Consider the following 19,882-nt stretch of genomic DNA (forward strand, 5'->3'; position numbering starts at 1 on the left):
AAAGATCGGTCGTATAAACGATTAGTAATAACGACCATCTCGGATTCTTCCTTCGTGTATCATACTAAACACGTACTTTTTTCTTTAAAACAAAGAATGTAAGCGTGTAAAGAAAATAATAAACACTTTACACGAAGTACATTTGAGTAAATTATTACGCATCTGGCTGCGAATAGTTGAAATTGACGATAAGACATTCGAGTAGATTGAAATTCATCTAAATCAATGAAAACAAATGTCATCGACGTTATGCAAAGAACACACCTTTGTTTTGGCTAACGTTTTTAGAAATCATAAATAAGTCACGTAATTCGATCATCATAATCATATTTTTGAACGTAATCGTGTTTACACAGTATCTTAGCAATTTATTACCTCGTTTTATTCTAATCTATCATCGATTCTGACCGTTAGCAAGTACGATTTGATGAACGTTATATGAGCGTTATATTATATGAACAAGTGTTTCTTTTTTTTTCCTCTTCTTATAATTACCAAATACACAAATTACAAATATTTCTTATCCCATTTTTATATAAGCACGGATGTTTATAAATCTTGAACGTTTTTCCGACGCGTTACCTCAAAGTAGCACGTTCTCATTCGTCGTGGAGCTGTACCATTAGCATCACCGATTTCACCAATAATACCTTAACAAAATCAAATTAATTATAATAATTTAGAAATTTTGTCCGGGCACGATCATGTTTCGGAAAATGATTTTGTTATGTACGATAACTGTGTCTTTCGTACAATGTAAAAAAGTATTTATTTCATATTTTTAAATAACTTCTTCAAAATTGAATGCAATCTGTAATCAATCGTTTGGTTTGAATTTCAAGCTTCACGAATACATGACACCGGAAGAAGTAATGGGAGTGTTTCACACGAATCACGAACAAGGTATTTGAATATTTTTCAACTTAACTCGACAAAAAAGAAAGAAACATCGTTAATATAAGTAATAAATGAACTACAGTACCGCATTACGAGGTCGTTCCAATAAAACACACCGCTCACCGAAGAAGTTTGGAGAATAGTCAAGAAATACAATTAAAAGCATTCGATCAAAACATTAAATTGTATCTATATCCTACGGAGGGAATACTTGCCAGCACGCGCACCCCTGTTTGGACTGTGTCCTCCGATCCAGATTATCCCGAAGGATTGAAATATACTCTAATACCGAATGTAAGTAGACATTTTTCTTGACTTATCAACGAAATATGAAATATTTTCGATATTTTCGACATTTCTTGCAGGCCATGCGAAATCTAGGTAATACATTTCACGATATGAATAATACGGCGTCGATACTGATGAAGTTGGATGCTAATAAAAGATTGGTGCTCGTAAGTAACAACTATACGCTATACAGTATACATACAAAAGAATAACAATGAAATATTCGATGAAATTTTCTTTCGAGGACGGAATTATTGGTATTACCAATACGATCATTCGATCTATACCTGAACGAATTTTAAAAGGCATACTTTACAACGGAGATAATTCATACGAGCCTCGTCATACTGAAAATGTAACTGAAAATGACGAGCTCGCTTATACTTATCATCACGTTATTTATCGAGTACCGGAATCGAAGAAAAAAAAATATAAAGATTTTAGTAAGTTCCAAATTGAACGTCAATCACTTACGCCGTAAATTCTAACAATCCGATCGATTTATTTATGATACAACATTTGCAGAATTAACGAATTCAAAGAAATACGATAGCATAGTAAAGGAAAAGCGTAATGTACCAGATGTTATCTATCCAGAAGTTTTAATCATAATGGACAACAGCGAATATGCGTAAGGAAAATATGATTTCTTTCGACGAATATAATTATACCTATATATGTATAACGAAATTACTTATAAGCTTGAAAACTGTTCGCAGATTGGTTGGCAGAAACGTGAAACACGCTATGAGATACATCCTTTCATTTTGGAACGGTGTCGATTTAAGATACAGATTATTAAATAATCCAAGGATTCGATTCAACATTGCTGGTATAGTTATAGCCTTGGTGAGCTACATTTTCTTTTTCCAAGTTCTAAATAGGTATGTTAGATTAATTCGATATATTTCATTTCAGGATAACAATGCAACTCCGTACATGGAAAAAAATCGATTAGGAAGCGAATCGCTTCTGGTAGACGTTGATAAAGCCTTACGCGAAATGGGAGATTATATTTATCGAGAGACAAGATTTCCAATTGGTTTCTTCGACATAGCGATCACTATGACGCAGTAAGAACTTATATATGTTACGATCAATGTATATATTCCGGGCAAGAGAGAAAAATAGAGATGGATGAGTTCAAATCATAATCGCTTACTTTTTCCTTATTAATTAGCGTACATCAAAAAACAGAAAAAGAAGAAGAAGAAGAAGAAGAATTGTTGCGATGTGGCGTATATTTTGATGACAAATTATCGTCGTCGTTCGCGATCGTAGTACATTGACCGTAACATATAGATAAATATATGCACAGAAAATAAGACGAATAAATAAAAAATATATGATTGAACAAACACAAATATTGACCCTTTTTCAGATTAGATATATGCAACATGTTTGATGATTATTGCGATGATTCGACGCTAGGTAAGTAAGCTTGTTCGTACCTCTACGTTATTTTAAATATTCAACATTTTATTTGGATGTATTTATTTACACAGGTTACGCATACGTATCAGGAGCATGTAACAGACAAGACGATAACAAAACTTCCGAAATGGCTGGTATCGTAGAAGACAATGGTGGTTTCAGCGGAATTATACCAGCTGCTCATGAAGTTGGTCATCTGTACGTTACTATCTTTGTGAAAATTCTTATAATATATATCTAAATTATGAAGAAAATATTATAACAATTGTAGAATCGGAGCCAGACACGACGGTAATCCAAAATACGCTACCAATTGTTCGGCGGATGACGGCTTCATCATGACCAGTGGACTATTGCTCAATGAAAATGGATTTCAATGGTCCAACTGTTCTATACACGCATTTTATACATTCCTTAAGTAAGCTTTCCTTTTTTCCATTTCATATCCTATTCGTAACATATCTAAGAGTATTATTATTGCAGCGAAGAAAGAGCAAAATGTCTTTATAATAAACCCGTCAGAGGTCGTCCGTTACCACGAATTCTACCTGGCAAATTAATGTCGCTAGATTATCAATGTAAAAAAGTGCACGGACAAGGAACAAGAGCGTGTAATGTAAGTTGTCAAAAATATACGTATATAGATACGAGCATAACTAGTTAAATACATTCGAATATTGGTATTTTTTCAGACCGATCATACCGCCTGTATTAGATTAGATTGTCTAGTACCAGGAACTATGAGAGCGTGTACAGCTATAGCTCCAGCAGCCGAAGGCTCTCCTTGCGGAGATGGAGTTGTAAGTATAACGCATTAGACTAATTAGTTTGTTATAATTAATTATTTGTTCTTTTTTCAGTATTGTCTCAACGGTAAGTGCGTCCTGGAAGGATCTTATATGAAATCCAACGATAAAAAATCCTGGTCTAAACATTTCGACCCATTATTTAAGCTTCAAGAGATTGTCAAATTATTTGGCTAATGGAAGATGACGCTTTAACAGCACGCAATGAATTGTCGTGCCTTTGTATCCTTATCCCATGATAACAACGAAAAATATATTTATATCCTATTAGTCTTATTACTTAATAATCATTGGATCTATACCTATTTCATCGTATAATTCACTTTTAGTACCAGGATAATTTTCCAGAATGCAGTCTATTAATTCTGTACATAATCTTTTACGTTTAAGATATTCACGAGAATATTCGTCTAAGGAAGATTCCGTTTTTTTTTTCGTTTCGGTTAAATCCGTACTTCCGGTAGTTGCGACAAGTACATCTAACTTGTTGGCTAAAACTTCAATACTTTCTTCGAGCAAAACTTTCTCTCGGCGTGCTTCTTCGAGAGTGACAGATGACTTTAACGATGTCAACAAAGTTTCTTGAGTTTTTATCTCTTTCTCAAGCTCTTGATACCTGGTCTCTACTTCGTTTGCATGCACTTGTAATTCCTTATCGATTCTCATTAATTCTTCTATATCCTTGGTCGAGTCTTGAACGACGCAATAAACTTTTTGCTTTCCATATACCTAATGAAATATAAGAAATATTCAAATATTATACTATTATATTCGTGTGTAAGAGTATGCGATGTGTCTACAATGTTATATTTATTTCTACTTACTTTTTCAAAAATCTTTCCTTCCGCGAGTAAGTGATCTATAGCTTTTTGAACGGCAGACTTTCCAAATTCGTTATGTAAATTTAACACTATATCGTTCACGCTGTAAGGTCTGTTTCGAATTTTTAAATGTTTGTATACGGTATCCATAGCCATTATTTTTTAACACTGTTTACAAACCGTTTGGACAAAAAATGAACTAGAAGGGAACGGAGTCTCCATCTCGCAACTATTATAGATATTAAATCTGTAAATATATAAGTTTCCTATAATACCGACACTGGTCGATAAAGTTGCAACTTCACTCACACTCTTACTTCATTTTAACACACACGTATAATCGATAACGTATCTTCAATTTATTTATTTGTAGATAAATATATCAATATTTTGTTATCTTTCAACTCCCCTTTTGCAATTAGGCAAATTCAATAATTCATAATTCGAATGGACTCACTCATTGTCAGTCTCGATCGCATCTTGTATTCATCAAATATAGAAGAAGAAGAAGAAGAAGGAGCAAGTTCCGTAAGTAATTACATTTGCTTGCATATATATATATATACATATATATACATATATATACACATATATATACATATATAGTATATCTGGCAAATTACATTACTGCATGATAAATATATATATGCAAAAAGAGTAGGGAGAGATGAAATTAGGAAAAAAGATTAACAGTAAGTTATGCAAACAATGTACAATGGCAATAACTCCGTCCGCAATGAATATCTCCTTCATTTACAATAGCAATAAAAAATTAGATAAAATGAAACGCCAGCCATTTAACGCCTGGAGTGTAATGAATAATCCCCTCCTACAAATGCGAAAAGTTTGAAAAACATCCGAGCTCGCGATACGTGTAAAGTCCTTTTGTAAATTCACAATAGACACTACTAGTGTACAATAATTGTACCCTTAATAATAGAGACTTAACTAAATTACATATGCTATAGGTGGGGGGTGTACTCGAAGAGGTAGGCGCAGCCCGTTGCTTCAATACGTAAATCTTCCTTCTTCTTAGATTTATTTATTTATTTGCGTTCATAAATCGATGAAGCAATCATAAAGAACATTATTGCGATTAGAGAGTTACCCAGTATATATGTACATAGAGTCTATTAGCACCAAGTATATACTCTAACAGAATCCCGACAGAGGAGATAAAGAAGGATACATATCGAACTGTTATTTGTGCGAGTTATCTCTAGTAAGACAGTCAATTTCTCAACTGGTTTCACTTGGAATGTGTTAATAATGGGTGATTTAATAATAATTAATCGTAACTACTATTTTTTGTTAACATAAAATGAAGTACAATCGGGATATAAGTTTGCATCTCGCAATAACTATCGATCCACGTACATATCTCATCATACATAATGATATTTTTCTTCAAATATATATAATCTATATCGTAATCAATTTAATTAGAGACAACGATTTGCAGTAATCGGTGTTAAATCGTTTTTTAACGAATCTCATCCCCCGCCACTTGCAATTATATATTATTTATATAATATTTTGTATTAAAATTATTTTGTAGAAAATTTCATCTCTAAATATTTGACCGGAAGAATGTTGTATATTAACGTAGCAGTTTTTTTATCAATTTTATTATTGATCATTGGCTTATCCGTTGGATTAAATGCAAATAAATTGAAAGGTAGCGATGTATTAGATTTGGCACCTCTTATCGATGGGTACGTATCATCTCGATCGATATTGTACGATTGAATTTATTGATAATAATCTTTTAGACACAACGATTTACCATTTAATTTGTACGAGAAATTAAATAACAATTTAAAAGAATTCCCATTTGAAAAATTACTCGTTAATGATCCAGTTTGGGGAAGAGAAGCATGTCCAACTTGTTACACGGATTTACCTCGTTTAAAAGCTGGAAAAGTTGGTGGACAAGTGAGTAATATTATTCATTAATATGCGAATTCATTCAAATATAATAGTTTAACTAACTTACTATTATCTCATTATAATAGTTTTGGGTTGCATACGTACCGTGTAATTCTCAATATAAAGATGCGGTACAATTGACGCTTCGGCAAATAGACGTGATCAAGAGATTTATAGATCTTTATCCAGAACATTTGCAATTTGTTAAATATGCCAAAGATATTGAAGTTGTTTGGAGAAGTGGTCGAATTGCATCGATGATCGGGGTAGAGGGTGGTCACTCTTTAGACTCCAGTTTGGCTATTTTGAGGATTTATTATGAATTGGGAGTTCGTTACGTCACGTTAACGCATACTTGTCATACACCCTGGTAAGTCTGACCGAATTATCAATAGATCATACCTTTCTATATATAATGATCTATATATTTATTTATTTATTGTCTCTTAGGGCTGATGCATCGCCCATTAACGACGGATATCTATACAATCTAACAGAATTTGGAAAAGTATGATGAGTATTTGTTTGCCATAAGAAATTCAATAGATAGTAACGTGTAAACAATCAATTGTTTTTTAGACATTCGTTCACGAAATGAATCGTCTTGGTATGTTAATCGATCTCTCACACGTTTCCCACAATGTTATGAGACAAGTTCTTACTATTTCAAGAGCACCCGTTATATTTTCTCATTCCTCTGCATTTGGTATTTGTAATAATTATCGAAATGTTCCCGACGACGTCCTGCGCTTGGTTGTAAGTCACTTTCTAATGATTAAATAATTTTACAAAGTACAGATATATATATATATATATATATATATACTTCGTTATTCGTATTCAATCATTTTCTACTTTATCAACAGGGGGAAAATGAAGGTATCGTTATGGTGAATTTTTACTCGCAATTTATTAATTGCAATACATCCAGAAATGCAACTATGCAAGACGTCGTAGGTAGGATATATATTTTAGAAAAAAGAATAATATAAACGTCATTTTCACGAATCAAATTTCATGATCAATTCTACTTCTTTTTCATATTTTTCAGATCATATTAATTATATTAGAAAAATCGTTGGAGTAAATTACGTGGGTATTGGCGCCGATTATGATGGCGTAAATGCGTCAGTAAATAATATATCATAATATACGATATAGTAGTGATTACTTATAAATGATATTATGATATTTGAAATATTTTCAGAGTACCTGAAGGCTTAGAAGACGTATCAAAGTACCCTTCCTTGTTCGAACGTTTGTATGGACAGCATGAAGGAGAGCCGGAATGGAGTAGAGAAGATTTGGAAAAATTAGCTGGAAGAAATTTTATCAGAGTTATGACAAAAGTAGAAATGGTATGATAATTATAATATTCGTTAAATATTATATTATAGAGATTTTCATTCTTGTCTTCCGTTAAATGAAATATGAATTATTGTCTTTGAAAAAAGGTACGTAATTCAATGTCGTCGATTCCGCCTATCGAAGATATTATAAATGCACAAGATTTGTTCGAAGCGCAAAAGAATGCTGGACTTGAACCAGGATCATGTCAAACTGCAAAAGAGTAAATAAGTTTGAAATTTGCTTCGATTTGTCGTTCATAGAAAATTATTTTCATACCAATTTCTTCTTCTTCTTCTTTTTTCTTTTTACAGATGGAATGAGATATTTTCTACGAATATTGACAATTCCACTGCACCACCTAAACCGACTCAATAATATTATTAGGAAAAAGAAAATGTATATTTTCGAATTTAACAAGACAGATACAATTAATAAGTGTTTTTAATATATGGTACATTCTTGCATTATATTAGAAATATCAGGTTTCTCGTTTATTCCAATTTATACAGCCAACAGTTCATGTTATATCTGGTAATGTCACAAAACTCTTTCCTGAAAAACAATATTTATGATATGATATTATAATATTTGAAAAATAAAAATCTATTATATTTATATTAACCATTGACTTTTTCTGATAAATGGATAAACTACTGGTGGCTCAAATCCGTTAAATTTAAAAGCTAAGGAAGCAGTGTATGCACCCATGTTGCTCCAAACAAGCCAATCTCCTATTTGAAATTCTGGTAATAACGCATCTTTGATGATACAGTCGTAAGAATCAAGAGTCGGCCCCCATAAAATGGAAGGATATTTTTTATCGGATACAGGCTGCAATCGATTAATTTATTATGATACACCTTTAGATAGACATTAAAAATAAATGAAATAATGATCAATAGAGTATATCAATTACATACACCGAACAGTGAAATTGGATGACGCGAACATAAGTTCAACAATTCTTCTATAAATCCACTAAATACTCCGCAATTGGCAAAATACATATGTCTCGGACCATTTTCATCGGTTATAGTTCTTTTAGAATGTAAGTAAGAAGCTAAAGTAAATGCTGACATCACGTAATATCTACCTGGTTCGCTTATAACTTGTATACCAGGATCTAATTTTTCTATTGCTTCATTAATCACATTTGAAAGCTATAAAAATAAGAAGACAATTGATCATATATATCTTACATATAAATTTATATATATAAATACATATATTAAACAGACCTCGTCAATTGGAAACTCACTTTCCCCTGGGAAGCCACCGCCGATATCTACTAACTTGATATCTTTACATCCTATCGATTTAGCGAAAGTAATCAATTGCTTACATATTTCAATTCCATACGCGTACGCATTGAAATCGTTACATGGGCTACCAACGTGAAAACTAAATCCGTGCAAAGTTAAACCTAAATTCTTGCTAAATTGTATTAATTTATTTGCTTCGTCGCCTGGATCGCACCCAAATTTGATTCCAAGATTAATAAATTGGGTGAGATTAGAGTTACTGTCGCATCGAAAGCGAATAATTATTCTGTTAATAATAACACTTCAATGAATTGTTGATTCGATGTAAAACGACGTAAGAATATAAAGTTCAATTAACTTACTTTGCTTCAGGAAACAGATTTTTTATTTTTAAAAGCTCTAATTCGTTGTCAACTGTCATTTTATCCACGCCAACGCTTTTGGCAAATTTGATATGAGACGGACACTTTGTTGGATTTGCAAAAATTACTTTATCCGGTGTTACACCATACTGCATAACTTGTTCAATTTCTTGCTACAACAGTAAATGGCTGATACAATATTATTGCATAAAAAAGTTTAAAGAATAGAATATATGTAATATATAGAAAAAATAAAACGATTACCTGCGAGGCGCAATCGAAACTCGCGTTCATAGCAGCTAAAATCTTAATCGCCATTGGATCAGGATTACATTTTATAGCTAAAAATAAAACATTGTCGCAACGTTAAAGAATAAGTGAAAAGAATATGTTTTTAAGCCTTACCAAAGTGTGGCACAACTCTTGGCATTTTCTCCAGCCAATTTCTATGCTTTTTAATGATATCACCGAGATCTAATATGTAAAATGCATCTTCTTGATCACGAGCAGCAATGATTTGTTTTAAAATGTCATGCTCTTTGACTTGGTCCTCGTAAATCTTTATTTCGTTGACGTTAATTAAAGACATTTTTTACATATTATGTGAAATAATGTACGTCCTTAGTTTGAACAAGCCGGTGACTTATAAACTGGTATAAGTACTAACAAGGTGTGCTATCAGTGAAAGTACGAACAATTACCTTTAATTATTGATACAACGTATTATTTAAAAAGATTAAAATAGATGTCCTTCGGAAAAGTACTATTAACTAACATAATTGAAATAGTAAATAGTACTTGGAAGTTCTAAAGGAACTAATGAATGCAAGTCATTCTTTAAAATTTTCACAATTGTTGTAATGAGCCACTTTTCTTTATAGATAATTATAAGCATTATTTGTTATAGAGTAAATACAATGTTATTTCATTTAATGATAATACGACATGTTAGTTTCTAGTACAGTCAGTCATTGTTATTGCATTACATATATTTAATATCTACCAGGAATAAGACATCAAGTGAAGACGAGTAATAAAGAACGTTTATTACTTTTAGAAAATGTCAATTATAAATTTCAAAAAAAAACATATATAGTTAAACGAGTCAAATACATAAATGTATTAGATAAAAGTTGGCGTGGTACATATTAAAAGTATGATATAATACCTTAATCAAAGATAGTTTTTCTCGTTGAAATTCAATCAATTGTTAACGTTACATCTGGTAATGGCACAAAAATCTTGCCTGAAAATAAATTATTATATTATATTACCCCATCTCTAATATTTTTGTTATTTTTGTTTTTTTGGGGAAAAATGTTCAGGACAGGATTTACGTTATTAGTTACGTTACGCTATTTAAAGGTACACATCTTAATGGGAGAAAGTATTCTACATTTTTTAAATCGTCTTTATAAGTATATTCGTAATTACATTTTTTAACACAAAAACGCTTTTTTTGAGCATTTTTCCTCCAAAAAAACATAAAATAAGTGAGATATTAGAAGTGGGTATAGTTATTTGATCACCCACATACATTACATTTACATATAGATACCATTGACTTTTTCTGATAAAAGGATGAACTTGTGGCAGCATAAAACCATTAAATGTAGAAGATAGAGAAATTGTGTATGCACCCATGTCGCTCCATACAAGCCAATCTCCTATTTGAAATTCTGGCAGGAATGAATCTTTGATGATACAGTCGTAGGAATCGCAAGTCTGTCCCCATAAAGTGGAAGAATATTTTTCATCGGATACAGGCTGCTGGAACAAATTATCTTCAAACCTTCTATAAAAAAATAAATAGAATCATTCTCAAAATAACACAATGATTATATACATTGAACAATGAAATTGGATGACGCGAATTCAAATTCAACAATTCTTCTATAAACCCACTATACACTCCGCAATTAATGTAGTACACATGTCTTAGACCCTTTTCCTCTAACATAGTTTTTTTAGAATGTAAGTAAGCAGCCAAAGTAAATGCTGATGTCACGTAGTATCTACCTGGTTCGCTTATAACTTGTATGCTAGGATCTATTTCTTCAATAGCGTCATTAATTATATGAGAAAACTATAAAAATAAGAGGACAATTATTAATCATATATATCTTACAAATAAATTTATGTATAAATACATAATATTAAACAGACCTCGTCGATTTGAAACCCACTTTCCCCTGGGAAGCCACCGCCGATATCTATTAATTGGATATCTTTACATTCTATCGATTTAGCGAAAGTAATCAATTTCTTGCATATTTTAATTCCATACGCGTACGCATTGAAATCGTAACATGGGCTACCAACGTGAAAACTAAATCCATGTAAAGTTAAACCTAAATTCTTGCTAAATTGTATTAATTTGTTTGCTTCGTCGCCTGGATCGCACCCAAATTTGACTCCAAGGCTGATAAATTGAGGGTTATTAGAATTACCGTCGCATCGAAAGCGAATAATTATTCTGTTAATAATAACACTTCAATGAATTGTTGATTCGATGTAAAACGACGTAAGAATATAAAGTTCAATTAACTTACTTTGCTTCAGGAAACAGATTTTTTATTTTTAAAAGCTCTAATTCGTTGTCAACTGTCATTTTATCCACGCCAACGCTTTTGGCAAATTTGATATGAGACGGACACTTTGTTGGATTTGCAAAAATTATTTTATCCGGTGTTACACCATACTGCATAACTTGTTCAATTTCTTGCTACAACATTAAATGACTGATACAATATTATTGCATAAAAAAGTTTAAAGAATAGAATATATGTAATATATAGAAAAAATAAAACGATTACCTGCGAGGCGCAATCGAAACTCGCGTTCATAGCAGCTAAAATCTTAATCGCCATTGGATCAGGATTACATTTTATAGCTAAAAATAAAACATTGTCGCAACGTTAAAGAATAAGTGAAAAGAATATGTTTTTAAGCCTTACCAAAGTGTGGCACAACTCTTGGCATTTTTTCCAGCCAATTTCTATGCTTTTTAATGATATCACCGAGATCTAATATGTAAAATGCATCTTCTTGATCACGAGCAGCAATGATTTGTTTTAAAATGTCATGCTCTTTGACTTGGTCCTCGTAAATCTTTATTTCGTTGACGTTAATTAAAGACATGTTTAATATATTCTATTCCATATAGTATGAATTCTCTTTTGTTTCGATGAACCACTTGTTTTTATATCATTGATAAGCATTACAGGACGAAGTCCTAACAGAAAGAAAAAGAAGAAGAAGAAGATAAGCATTGAATATGATCTCAATTTCTATTTACTCAATGATAATTTGTATTAATTAACTATTTATATCTGTATTTAGAGTGCAGTGAGTACAGTGATAATACCGCTTGTTTGCGCATCATATGAGCCTGCTTGAAAAATCAATTTACGAGAAAAATATGAAAGTTTTTAAAAATTTTAAATTTCTAATAGGAAAAAGATGACTTACCAGAAAGTGGAACAATTTCTCGATATGGGTCGTAGGAACGACTGAACGACCCATTTAAAGATAGTTAATAACAGACAGTATCTTTCATAGTAACCACATAGAAATCTCTTTACTATCAGCTGTTTGCGCAGCTGTAGCTGTACATCGACATTTATCTCAGTCTGCATATAAAACTGATTTATTAAATAGACAAACATACTAAAAATATAGAGATACAAATACGTATAAGGTAATTATATCAATAATTCCATTTTGTTTAATGACAAGGGTCTTTTACAAATATTATCAATATAATTTAACAATGTTAATTTTTAATTTAATTACGAACAAATAATTTGGCATTGTTACGTGTTAACAGTCATTTTCTTAAAAACTATATATACTCTTATAATTAAATAATAATTAACTTAAAGCAGAGCACGATAACGAACGACTATTTTTTTGAACGTCAGGGAATCTGCCATTTTTAAATTTTCATTGCCAACCTTAAGAAATGAATGGTACAATAATCTATATAACTATGTTATAATTATAAAAATAGTATATAAATAAAAAAGAATTTTTCTTATAGAATTAGTAGAATAGTAGTTAGAATATATATATATATATATCTATATTTACTCACATTTCCATTGCATAGATAATGCATTAAGAAAATGGCAAGAAAATTCCTATGAGCTTGGTTGGTTGATTGGTTGTTTTCTGTTAAATGTCATTGGAAGATGGCATAATCTAAAAAAATTATGATTGGCTCGTCGAGTCTTTTAAACATAATAGAGAAGAAATATTTTCAAGTCTATTCCTTGTAATAAAGTGAACAAAACTAATGATTTTATACTTCATGGTTTATTCCCAGTGAAGATATTAATTGTCGTTAAACGTGCTTACAGAAGGGGCAATAGAGATAATCTTTATTCCTTCTTTTACTAATAAAAAATTTCTACCTATAAATATGGTTAGTTATTTTCAATATATGTAGAAGTTAACAAATATTTATATATTTTAATATATTTTGCGCATGTACATAATATTTGAATGTGTAACATTCAATATTACACGTTAATAACCTTACAAACAAATCAAATAATTTATTTTATATATTGATTTCTTTTCACAATTTCTTTCAGAAACCTTTAATGTTGCATGGACACGAACGTGCCATTACCAAAATAAAATATAACAGAGAAGGTGATTTAGTTTTCTCTGCTAGCAAGGATAAGAAACCAAATGTGTGGTATTCTTTGAATGGAGAACGTCTTGGAACTTTTAATGGACATAATGGTTCGGTATGGTGTATAGATGTTAATTGGGATACAACTAGATTTTTATCTGGAAGTGGTGATAATACATTAAGAGTATGGGATTGTGAATCTGGTTTGTATCCATTTTTTTCTTTCTTATCGTTTTCCTCTAGATCGATTTAAATTGCTATTGAAAAATAATATTGAATGTTTTTTTTTTTAGGAAAAGAAATTGGACAACTAGAAACAAATAGCTCTGTAAGAACATGCGGTTTCAGTTATTCGTCAAATCTCGCCGTTTATTCTACCGATAAAGCTTTAGGTCATCAGTGTGAAATGTTTATAATGGACATTAGAAATGTCGATACTAACATGTCGCAAGAACATGCAATATCTAGGATCTCTGTTCCTGGACCAAGGATTTCTGCTATATTGTGGGGTGCCTTGGACGAAACCATAATTACAGGTCACGAAGATGGTGAAATTACTCTTTGGGACGTGAGAGTATGTCGTTTTTATATATACGATTTCTTTCATATTATATATATTCGATTGAAACAAAATAATGAATGTTCTTGAACAGATGGGGAAAAAGTTGACCAGTACTAAAGGTCACAAATCTCAAATCAATGATATGCAATTTAATAAAGATGGAACTATGTTTGTCACTGCATCCAAAGATAATATGGCTAAATTATTTGACAGTGAATCGTTGGTTCTATTGAAAACTTATAAAACAGAGAGACCAGTCAACTCTGCTACGATATCTCCAATTCTGGATCACGTAAGTTTTATTTCCAATTTCTTCTTGAAAATGAAATTGCAGCATTGAAATGTTAATAATTTGATTAATATTTTGATTATAGGTAGTCTTAGGTGGTGGTCAAGATGCTATGGATGTAACAACTACGTCGGCTAGACAAGGAAAATTCGATTCTCGTTTCTTCCATCTTGTATTTGAAGAAGAATTCGCACGTTTAAAGGGTCACTTTGGTCCAATCAATTCTTTAGCATTCCATCCCAATGGCAAGAGTATGTCGACCGGAGGAGAAGATGGTTATATTCGTATTAATACATTCGATCAATCCTATTTTGATTTCCATTTTGAATATTAATTAAATTATTTGAAAAAGGAATAGACATGACTGTAATTGATATTTCATATGAATATTTTTATTACAAAAAATTTATCTCAATTATTTTCTTTCTGAAATGTGTTACAAACATTTTTAAATAATACAAAATTACTGGTACGAAATAATGAAATAATTATTCAATTATGGTAAGACAAGGACAAGAAAAAGAAAATGTAATGTTCGTTAACTATTATTTGTCCTATCGGAGGTAGCTGGAGGAATAAATTGATTTAATAATATGTAACAAGTTATACCAATTATTATATCAATCAGGATAGCGAGTGTATAGCAATGTATAATAATTACATTTTGTATTTAAAATTCATCTTGACTAAATAACGAGCTTTCACTTGAGCCGTATCGTATACGATATATTCGTTGTACAACAATGCCGATTTTTTATTAAGTTTAGCCTGCACAGGAGGACCGTATGGAACTTCTACGCTATCATCCATTTTATGAACGATGCTTGGATCTGGTTGCGTTTGTCCCCTTCCCATCGTGGAATGTTTATCTTTTGGTAATTTTTCAATGTAATCTGCTTCGTACCTTTCATACATATTGCCTAAAGCAACTTCGCATAACAGTAACAATCCTGTCGGGTTTTGGGTATTGGTGCAACAATAATTGGCTGACTTTGATACCATATCGGCAAAGTAGATACCTTTGCCAAACATGTAACCAGTGACGGGTGCTTCTGGTGGCGCTATTCTAAGTCCCTGAGACAATATTCCAGCAAAATTGGTTGTCCTAGATCCGTGCCAAAGTAATTTTTTGTTGGGCAATTTTTTAAATGGTTTGTATCTTTGATCTTCTCCTTGTCTTTTTATAACGAAAACATCGTCGATTTCTAATTCGTAATGACTATGAGTTGCCGCGTGTGTATTCTTAACATATTGTTTAATTACTTCAAAATCTTTGCTCGATTTATCCAGTACTTCTATCTTTGTTTTCAATTGCTCGTAATGAGCGTCTAGTGGATTTTTCTTTTCGTCCGTATTATTGTGAAGCAAACTATACGCTATTTCCATTTCAAGTAATGCTTCCAACATTTCGCATTTCATTTTTATTTCTTCAACCGTTTCTAATATCTTAGGTCCAGAAACTCCAAAATTATGTGGTATTAAGGTATAAAATCTATTAGATGCATCTATAAGCGTAGTGCGTTCGGGAATACTCGTTGCAACTAATTCTTGCAATTCTGTTAATACGGAATAGGCTTTTTGAATTTGTTTTTTAGATATTTTACCAAGCGGCATTTTATCCATATCTATTTCAAACTCCAACATAACTTTTCTCATGTTTTCTACATTAAATATAAGCCTCATCAGATCTTGGATAGGCTTTTCTAAATTACTTTTTATGTCGGATTCTAATAATTTGTTATCTTCCTCGTCTCCTTGATCTATATCAATGGGATACAATTTATGCGGTACTTTGACAAAATGTTTCCTATTATGCCAATTATTGCCAGATTTTTCTTCATAAAGTTGTTCAAACTTCTCTATACAATCTTTTAAAGGCATATCTTCCAATTTTGTATCGCCGATGGTAGTACCTATTCTACCCCAGCTTCTAAACAACCAATATTTACTAAGTATATCGTGTTTCAAAATTTGTAATTTGTAATAACTGTTTTTCTTAGCTTGGATATCCGTAATTCCTAACGTTGCGGTATATTTATTTTTTCCGTTTTGATAAACATGCGCGCAATCTTCTAATCCGCTATCCAGATCGACGGTACCACCTCCCTTAACTTGTAATTTCACTTTCCCGGAAAAAGATTTTTCAAATTTACTTTTACTTTTACTTTTGGACGAACCCGACTTTTCTATAACCTTAGCAAGACGATTTTTAACGTCACCCCCCCAATCGGAAATAGTTTTCTTTTTAATTAATGCAATTGCAAGTTCTGTATAATCCTTTGCTTCTTCAACAAAATCTTCGGAAACTACTTGTATATCCAACACCTTCGCGTCTTCCATTCTTTTATTCATTTTTTTAATTTCTTTTGGATTAGAAATAACAGCTGCCAAATCTTCATGTATTTTTGTTGTCACAGCACCTCCTAAAAGAGCTATTTCTTTTTTCAACACTTCTTTGCTTTTTTCTGTACTACCTAATATCACAAATTGCATGTTCTTCAATGGTCTTGGGTTTGTTTGTATTTTTGGTCCAGCATCGACGTCGTCGTTTTCTTTTTTAACAGCGCTAGACGTCGATGGCGCGGTAACTTTGATCAATCTCTTAACAACTTTTGGTTTGAAAGCCCTATTAATATAATATATAAATTACATATGTAAATATACGTATATAAGTAATATCGCAAACGCATAATAAACGCGACAAACTTACAAAGCTTTATAAGTATTCTTTAAATCCTCTGGAATGGAACATTTCTGTCTCTTAGGATCTTGAGTAACGTATTCGCATTTTGTCCATTCTGTCAAGTCTCCGGTGCATTTGTAACCAAGACCCGAAACGTATACCAATTGCCCCTTACATTTTGGACATGGTTTTAAAGCTCCAAAGATTAATAAGTCGGACGTAAAGTCCAAAATCTGGACAAATAAACTCAGTTTTATTACTTATTATTCTTAGTCTAGATGCCAATAGTAATACATACCGCAGAAACGCCTTGCGGTACTTGTTGCTTGTTCATTTCTAAAATCTCTATGAGTTCTGTCTTATTAAGCGAAGATAAAGTATCTCTCATTGCAAATATTTGTTTATTTTGTTCTTTAAGTTTATTTTCCTCTTCCATATCTTCGGGTTCTTCCTTACATTTCTTTACAGCTGGTACATTTTCATTGCTAATTTTAGGCAATTTCTTTTTTACATTGGCCTGATCGTCTTTAGACAAAGATTTGAAACCAGCAAGGGAGTCGGCTTGATCAAAAAATTCAAGTTCATTTCTGAGCTTAACAAAACATTCCAGATGATACCATCTATCTAGACCGCCATATCTTCTTGCTTCTTCGCTTTCAAAATCTTTTTTTGAAATTCTTATTTCTTCTTTCAATATTTTTTCTTCGCAACCTCTGCACATAGCTCTGCTAGACTTGGCATATTCTATTGAAAAATCGGTAGATACATCTGCACCTTTACCACGCTTCTTACCTTTCTTAGCCGGCGCTGGAAGTTTACCAGCTTGTTCTAAAATATCCAACAAAATGTCCAAATTAAAATTACTTACAATTACTTTGTAAAGAATGAAATTCAATAAAGAGCATTTAACCTATATTTTTTTTAATATCTTGTTGATCTTCCCAACGGATACCATCAAAATTTGCTATATCAGCGCTTGACTTTGGACGTTGCTTTAAAAAAAAGCAGTTTGGATGATACCACTTGGTAATTGCCCCATCGAATACCGGACTCTGCAAATGAAACAAATTGATAGTTTGACGTATACTTATTCATTGAAAAGAGATTAGGACAAATATAATATATACATACGATACATTTTCAATATTCGATTAAATTCTAAATTGTTGAATGACAAAATTTTCTTTGTCAAAGGAAAAATAAAAATTTAACCAAATTCTACGTACTTGTACGACAGTAGCAATTCTTAAAGAATCTTTCATAATGGAAGAATGACAGTTTTTACACGAGGAACGAGAACTTTTAGCATATTCGACAAGATATGGTAAATCCGTCATTGTTTCCTTTTTTAAAAACACTCAACAAGAAACAATTAAATTAGGAACATAGACAACAACACAATGGCAAATATTATTAGTTGGCGAATAGAGGAATGCACTACATTAGCAGATATTACTCAATAGTGCATCCGGCAAACGTCGATTTTCGAAATTTTCTTAATTCACAGTTCTTACAAATAAAGCGTCACAGGAAGTGACGTTTTTTCTATATACTTCGTGTATATACTTAAGAAAGAATGGATAAACTTTTAAACATTCTTTGCAAAAAGCATAATTGCTTTCGATAAATCGATTAGATAATCGATCATATTCAAGATGATGATTTGTTAAATTATTGGCTAATTCACGTTAATTCGTTCCAATTAATTTACAAAATATTTGCGCGCGTAAATTCAAATTTGAATTGTTCCACTTGTTCCATTGTTGTTCTTTTGACAACGAGACATCTATATGCTACATATATATATATATATAGACTTTTTCATAAATTTATATATAACTTACATAAAATATATTAATTGCAACATAACAATTTTTTTGACTAACTATAAGTATTGATTTTCAACTGAAGCTATTGATAAAATTCAGAAGAACAAAAAAAAAAGGGTTGTAATACAATGTTGGTACACTTTATTTTTGTCATCATATAATATTGTACAAATTATTACAGTAAACTATATATTTCTGTAATTATGTCTATGAATGTGTTTCTCAGTTTGACCAACATAGCTTGTGCCATATAAATGGCAAGCAAGCAGCGTAGAGTTTAAATAATACAGCCTTAGAGTGCAAAAACGCACTTATGGTATCCTTCTTCATTTACTGAATACAGTTTTTCATCTAAAATTATTACCTACTGTAACGTACAAAAATGATTAGGATTAAATTGAAATTATTAAATTAAACCCGTTACTTCTCTTGTTTCTTTTTTTGTTTTCCTTTAACAACTATCTACATATCCATTATAAGCCTATTTTTATCGAGTTAGCGTATTACAAGAGAGAATCGTTTCTTCTCGCAAACACACTATCTATCGCTACGCTATAATTACTTCCTGTGATTTTTTAAATATTTTATTTTCCTTTTATATATGTATATATGTATATATATAATATTGCTTTAGATATATTATACGTATACATATATAAATGTAGATATATGTTTTGTATTATACGCTAACAAATTCAATTCTCCACTTTGTATTCATATTTTTGTTT

The 19,882-nt window shown here is 31.4% G+C and overlaps 7 protein-coding genes and 1 long non-coding RNA gene across 18 annotated transcripts; 3 read left to right on the top strand and 5 right to left on the bottom strand.

The window, feature by feature from the left end:
• The first annotated feature begins 820 nt into the window (after nt 1-820).
• On the top strand, nt 821-3,701 carry LOC122524195 (venom metalloproteinase 3-like). Its single transcript, XM_043646325.1, has 12 exons — nt 821-903; nt 980-1,194; nt 1,263-1,352; nt 1,430-1,628; nt 1,711-1,816; nt 1,905-2,034; nt 2,104-2,258; nt 2,567-2,616; nt 2,691-2,817; nt 2,891-3,037; nt 3,103-3,235; nt 3,312-3,701. Exons 1-12 carry the CDS (start codon nt 855-857, stop codon nt 3,435-3,437), a joined length of 1,527 nt encoding a protein of 508 aa, XP_043502260.1. The 5' UTR covers nt 821-854; the 3' UTR covers nt 3,438-3,701.
• On the bottom strand, nt 2,644-4,427 carry LOC122523979 (homologous-pairing protein 2 homolog). 2 transcript variants are annotated; one of them, XR_006305422.1, is made up of 3 exons: nt 4,250-4,427; nt 2,930-4,154; nt 2,644-2,856 (listed from the first exon to the last, which is right to left on the bottom strand). XR_006305422.1 is itself a non-coding variant. In XM_043645991.1 (2 exons), exons 1-2 carry the CDS (start codon nt 4,400-4,402, stop codon nt 3,702-3,704), a joined length of 606 nt encoding a protein of 201 aa, XP_043501926.1. In that variant the 5' UTR covers nt 4,403-4,427; the 3' UTR covers nt 2,644-3,701. The 2 variants fall into 2 exon arrangements, 1 of the variants encoding a protein (XP_043501926.1); XM_043645991.1 differs by having other exon boundaries at nt 2,644-4,154.
• A 117-nt stretch (nt 4,428-4,544) lies between these two features.
• LOC122523976 (dipeptidase 1-like) lies at nt 4,545-7,915 on the top strand. 5 transcript variants are annotated; one of them, XM_043645980.1, is made up of 11 exons: nt 4,545-4,774; nt 5,805-5,961; nt 6,019-6,181; nt 6,262-6,545; nt 6,626-6,683; nt 6,755-6,931; nt 7,042-7,132; nt 7,227-7,302; nt 7,383-7,533; nt 7,630-7,745; nt 7,837-7,915. In XM_043645980.1, exons 2-11 carry the CDS (start codon nt 5,837-5,839, stop codon nt 7,898-7,900), a joined length of 1,305 nt encoding a protein of 434 aa, XP_043501915.1. In that variant the 5' UTR covers nt 4,545-4,774; nt 5,805-5,836; the 3' UTR covers nt 7,901-7,915. The 5 variants fall into 5 exon arrangements, with proteins under 5 accessions (XP_043501915.1, XP_043501917.1, XP_043501916.1 ...); XM_043645982.1 differs by lacking the exon at nt 4,545-4,774 and adding an exon at nt 5,177-5,235; XM_043645981.1 differs by lacking the exon at nt 4,545-4,774 and adding an exon at nt 5,379-5,468.
• Nucleotides 5,957-6,929, bottom strand: LOC122523980. The gene is made up of 3 exons (XR_006305423.1): nt 6,838-6,929; nt 6,281-6,665; nt 5,957-6,161 (listed from the first exon to the last, which is right to left on the bottom strand). It is a non-coding gene; the product is annotated as an uncharacterized LOC122523980 (long non-coding RNA).
• A 33-nt stretch (nt 7,916-7,948) lies between the features above and the next one.
• LOC122523977 (ornithine decarboxylase 1-like) lies at nt 7,949-9,899 on the bottom strand. Its single transcript, XM_043645983.1, has 7 exons — nt 9,555-9,899; nt 9,414-9,490; nt 9,150-9,322; nt 8,764-9,073; nt 8,446-8,685; nt 8,148-8,356; nt 7,949-8,077 (listed from the first exon to the last, which is right to left on the bottom strand). Exons 1-7 carry the CDS (start codon nt 9,736-9,738, stop codon nt 8,017-8,019), a joined length of 1,254 nt encoding a protein of 417 aa, XP_043501918.1. The 5' UTR covers nt 9,739-9,899; the 3' UTR covers nt 7,949-8,016.
• LOC122523978 (ornithine decarboxylase 1-like) lies at nt 9,714-13,090 on the bottom strand. Of its 6 annotated transcripts, none has more exons than XM_043645986.1 (9): nt 12,621-13,090; nt 12,107-12,384; nt 11,966-12,042; nt 11,702-11,874; nt 11,316-11,625; nt 10,996-11,235; nt 10,708-10,919; nt 10,318-10,395; nt 9,714-9,824 (listed from the first exon to the last, which is right to left on the bottom strand). In XM_043645986.1, the coding sequence occupies exons 2-8, from the start codon at nt 12,288-12,290 to the stop codon at nt 10,353-10,355; spliced, it is 1,239 nt and encodes a 412-aa protein (XP_043501921.1). In that variant the 5' UTR covers nt 12,291-12,384; nt 12,621-13,090; the 3' UTR covers nt 9,714-9,824; nt 10,318-10,352. The 6 variants fall into 6 exon arrangements, with proteins under 6 accessions (XP_043501921.1, XP_043501919.1, XP_043501920.1 ...); XM_043645984.1 differs by having other exon boundaries at nt 10,692-10,919; XM_043645985.1 differs by lacking the exon at nt 9,714-9,824 and having other exon boundaries at nt 10,175-10,395.
• A 375-nt stretch (nt 13,091-13,465) lies between these two features.
• On the top strand, nt 13,466-14,997 carry LOC122524063 (eukaryotic translation initiation factor 3 subunit I). Its single transcript, XM_043646125.1, has 5 exons — nt 13,466-13,575; nt 13,748-13,994; nt 14,085-14,365; nt 14,445-14,645; nt 14,728-14,997. Exons 1-5 carry the CDS (start codon nt 13,573-13,575, stop codon nt 14,974-14,976), a joined length of 981 nt encoding a protein of 326 aa, XP_043502060.1. The 5' UTR covers nt 13,466-13,572; the 3' UTR covers nt 14,977-14,997.
• Nucleotides 14,998-15,171: 174 nt separating this feature from the next.
• LOC122524062 (poly [ADP-ribose] polymerase) lies at nt 15,172-18,919 on the bottom strand. The gene is made up of 5 exons (XM_043646124.1): nt 18,552-18,919; nt 18,236-18,377; nt 17,624-18,153; nt 17,353-17,558; nt 15,172-17,268 (listed from the first exon to the last, which is right to left on the bottom strand). Exons 1-5 carry the CDS (start codon nt 18,660-18,662, stop codon nt 15,300-15,302), a joined length of 2,958 nt encoding a protein of 985 aa, XP_043502059.1. The 5' UTR covers nt 18,663-18,919; the 3' UTR covers nt 15,172-15,299.
• Nucleotides 18,920-19,882: the final 963 nt, after the last annotated feature.

This window comes from Polistes fuscatus, unplaced genomic scaffold, assembly GCF_010416935.1.
Source record: "Polistes fuscatus isolate 324 unplaced genomic scaffold, CU_Pfus_HIC Scaffold7, whole genome shotgun sequence".
In the NCBI taxonomy this organism is placed as follows: domain Eukaryota; kingdom Metazoa; phylum Arthropoda; class Insecta; order Hymenoptera; family Vespidae; genus Polistes; species Polistes fuscatus.

Bases quoted from the DNA above. Each gene is read 5' to 3' on its own strand.
- LOC122524062 (XM_043646124.1), bottom strand. From the start codon at position 18,662: ATGACGGATTTACCATATCTTGTCGAATATGCTAAAAGTTCTCGTTCC. The intron at 17,559-17,623 runs GTATGTATTACT...TTATTTGTCCAG, and splicing joins TACCGCAAGGCGTTTCTGCG to ATTTTGGACTTTACGTCCGA. The intron at 17,269-17,352 runs GTAAGTTTGTCG...TTATATTAATAG, and splicing joins AAGAATACTTATAAAGCTTT to GGCTTTCAAACCAAAAGTTG.
- LOC122523976 (XM_043645977.1), top strand. From the start codon at position 5,516: ATGGGTGATTTAATAATAATTAATC. The intron at 6,546-6,625 runs GTAAGTCTGACC...ATTGTCTCTTAG, and splicing joins CATACTTGTCATACACCCTG to GGCTGATGCATCGCCCATTA. The intron at 7,303-7,382 runs GTCAGTAAATAA...AAATATTTTCAG, and splicing joins GATTATGATGGCGTAAATGC to AGTACCTGAAGGCTTAGAAG.
- LOC122524063 (XM_043646125.1), top strand. The intron at 13,995-14,084 runs GTTTGTATCCAT...TTTTTTTTTTAG, and splicing joins AGTATGGGATTGTGAATCTG to GAAAAGAAATTGGACAACTA. The intron at 14,366-14,444 runs GTATGTCGTTTT...GTTCTTGAACAG, and splicing joins TTACTCTTTGGGACGTGAGA to ATGGGGAAAAAGTTGACCAG.
- LOC122523979 (XM_043645991.1), bottom strand. From the start codon at position 4,402: ATGGCTATGGATACCGTATACAAACATTTAAAAATTCGAAACAGACCT. The intron at 4,155-4,249 runs GTAAGTAGAAAT...ATATTTCATTAG, and splicing joins AAGGAAAGATTTTTGAAAAA to GTATATGGAAAGCAAAAAGT.
- LOC122523978 (XM_043645984.1), bottom strand. From the start codon at position 12,290: ATGTCTTTAATTAACGTCAACGAAATAAAGATTTACGAGGACCAAGTC. The intron at 11,875-11,965 runs GTAATCGTTTTA...TTAATGTTGTAG, and splicing joins GTTTCGATTGCGCCTCGCAG to CAAGAAATTGAACAAGTTAT. The intron at 11,626-11,701 runs GTAAGTTAATTG...TATTATTAACAG, and splicing joins AATCTGTTTCCTGAAGCAAA to AATAATTATTCGCTTTCGAT.
- LOC122523977 (XM_043645983.1), bottom strand. From the start codon at position 9,738: ATGTCTTTAATTAACGTCAACGAAATAAAGATTTACGAGGACCAAGTC. The intron at 9,491-9,554 runs GTAAGGCTTAAA...TTTTATTTTTAG, and splicing joins AAGAGTTGTGCCACACTTTG to CTATAAAATGTAATCCTGAT. The intron at 8,078-8,147 runs GTTAATATAAAT...ATTGTTTTTCAG, and splicing joins TTTATCAGAAAAAGTCAATG to GAAAGAGTTTTGTGACATTA.
- LOC122524195 (XM_043646325.1), top strand. From the start codon at position 855: ATGACACCGGAAGAAGTAATGGGAGTGTTTCACACGAATCACGAACAA. The intron at 2,259-2,566 runs GTAAGAACTTAT...ACCCTTTTTCAG, and splicing joins ATAGCGATCACTATGACGCA to ATTAGATATATGCAACATGT. The intron at 2,617-2,690 runs GTAAGTAAGCTT...TTATTTACACAG, and splicing joins TTGCGATGATTCGACGCTAG to GTTACGCATACGTATCAGGA.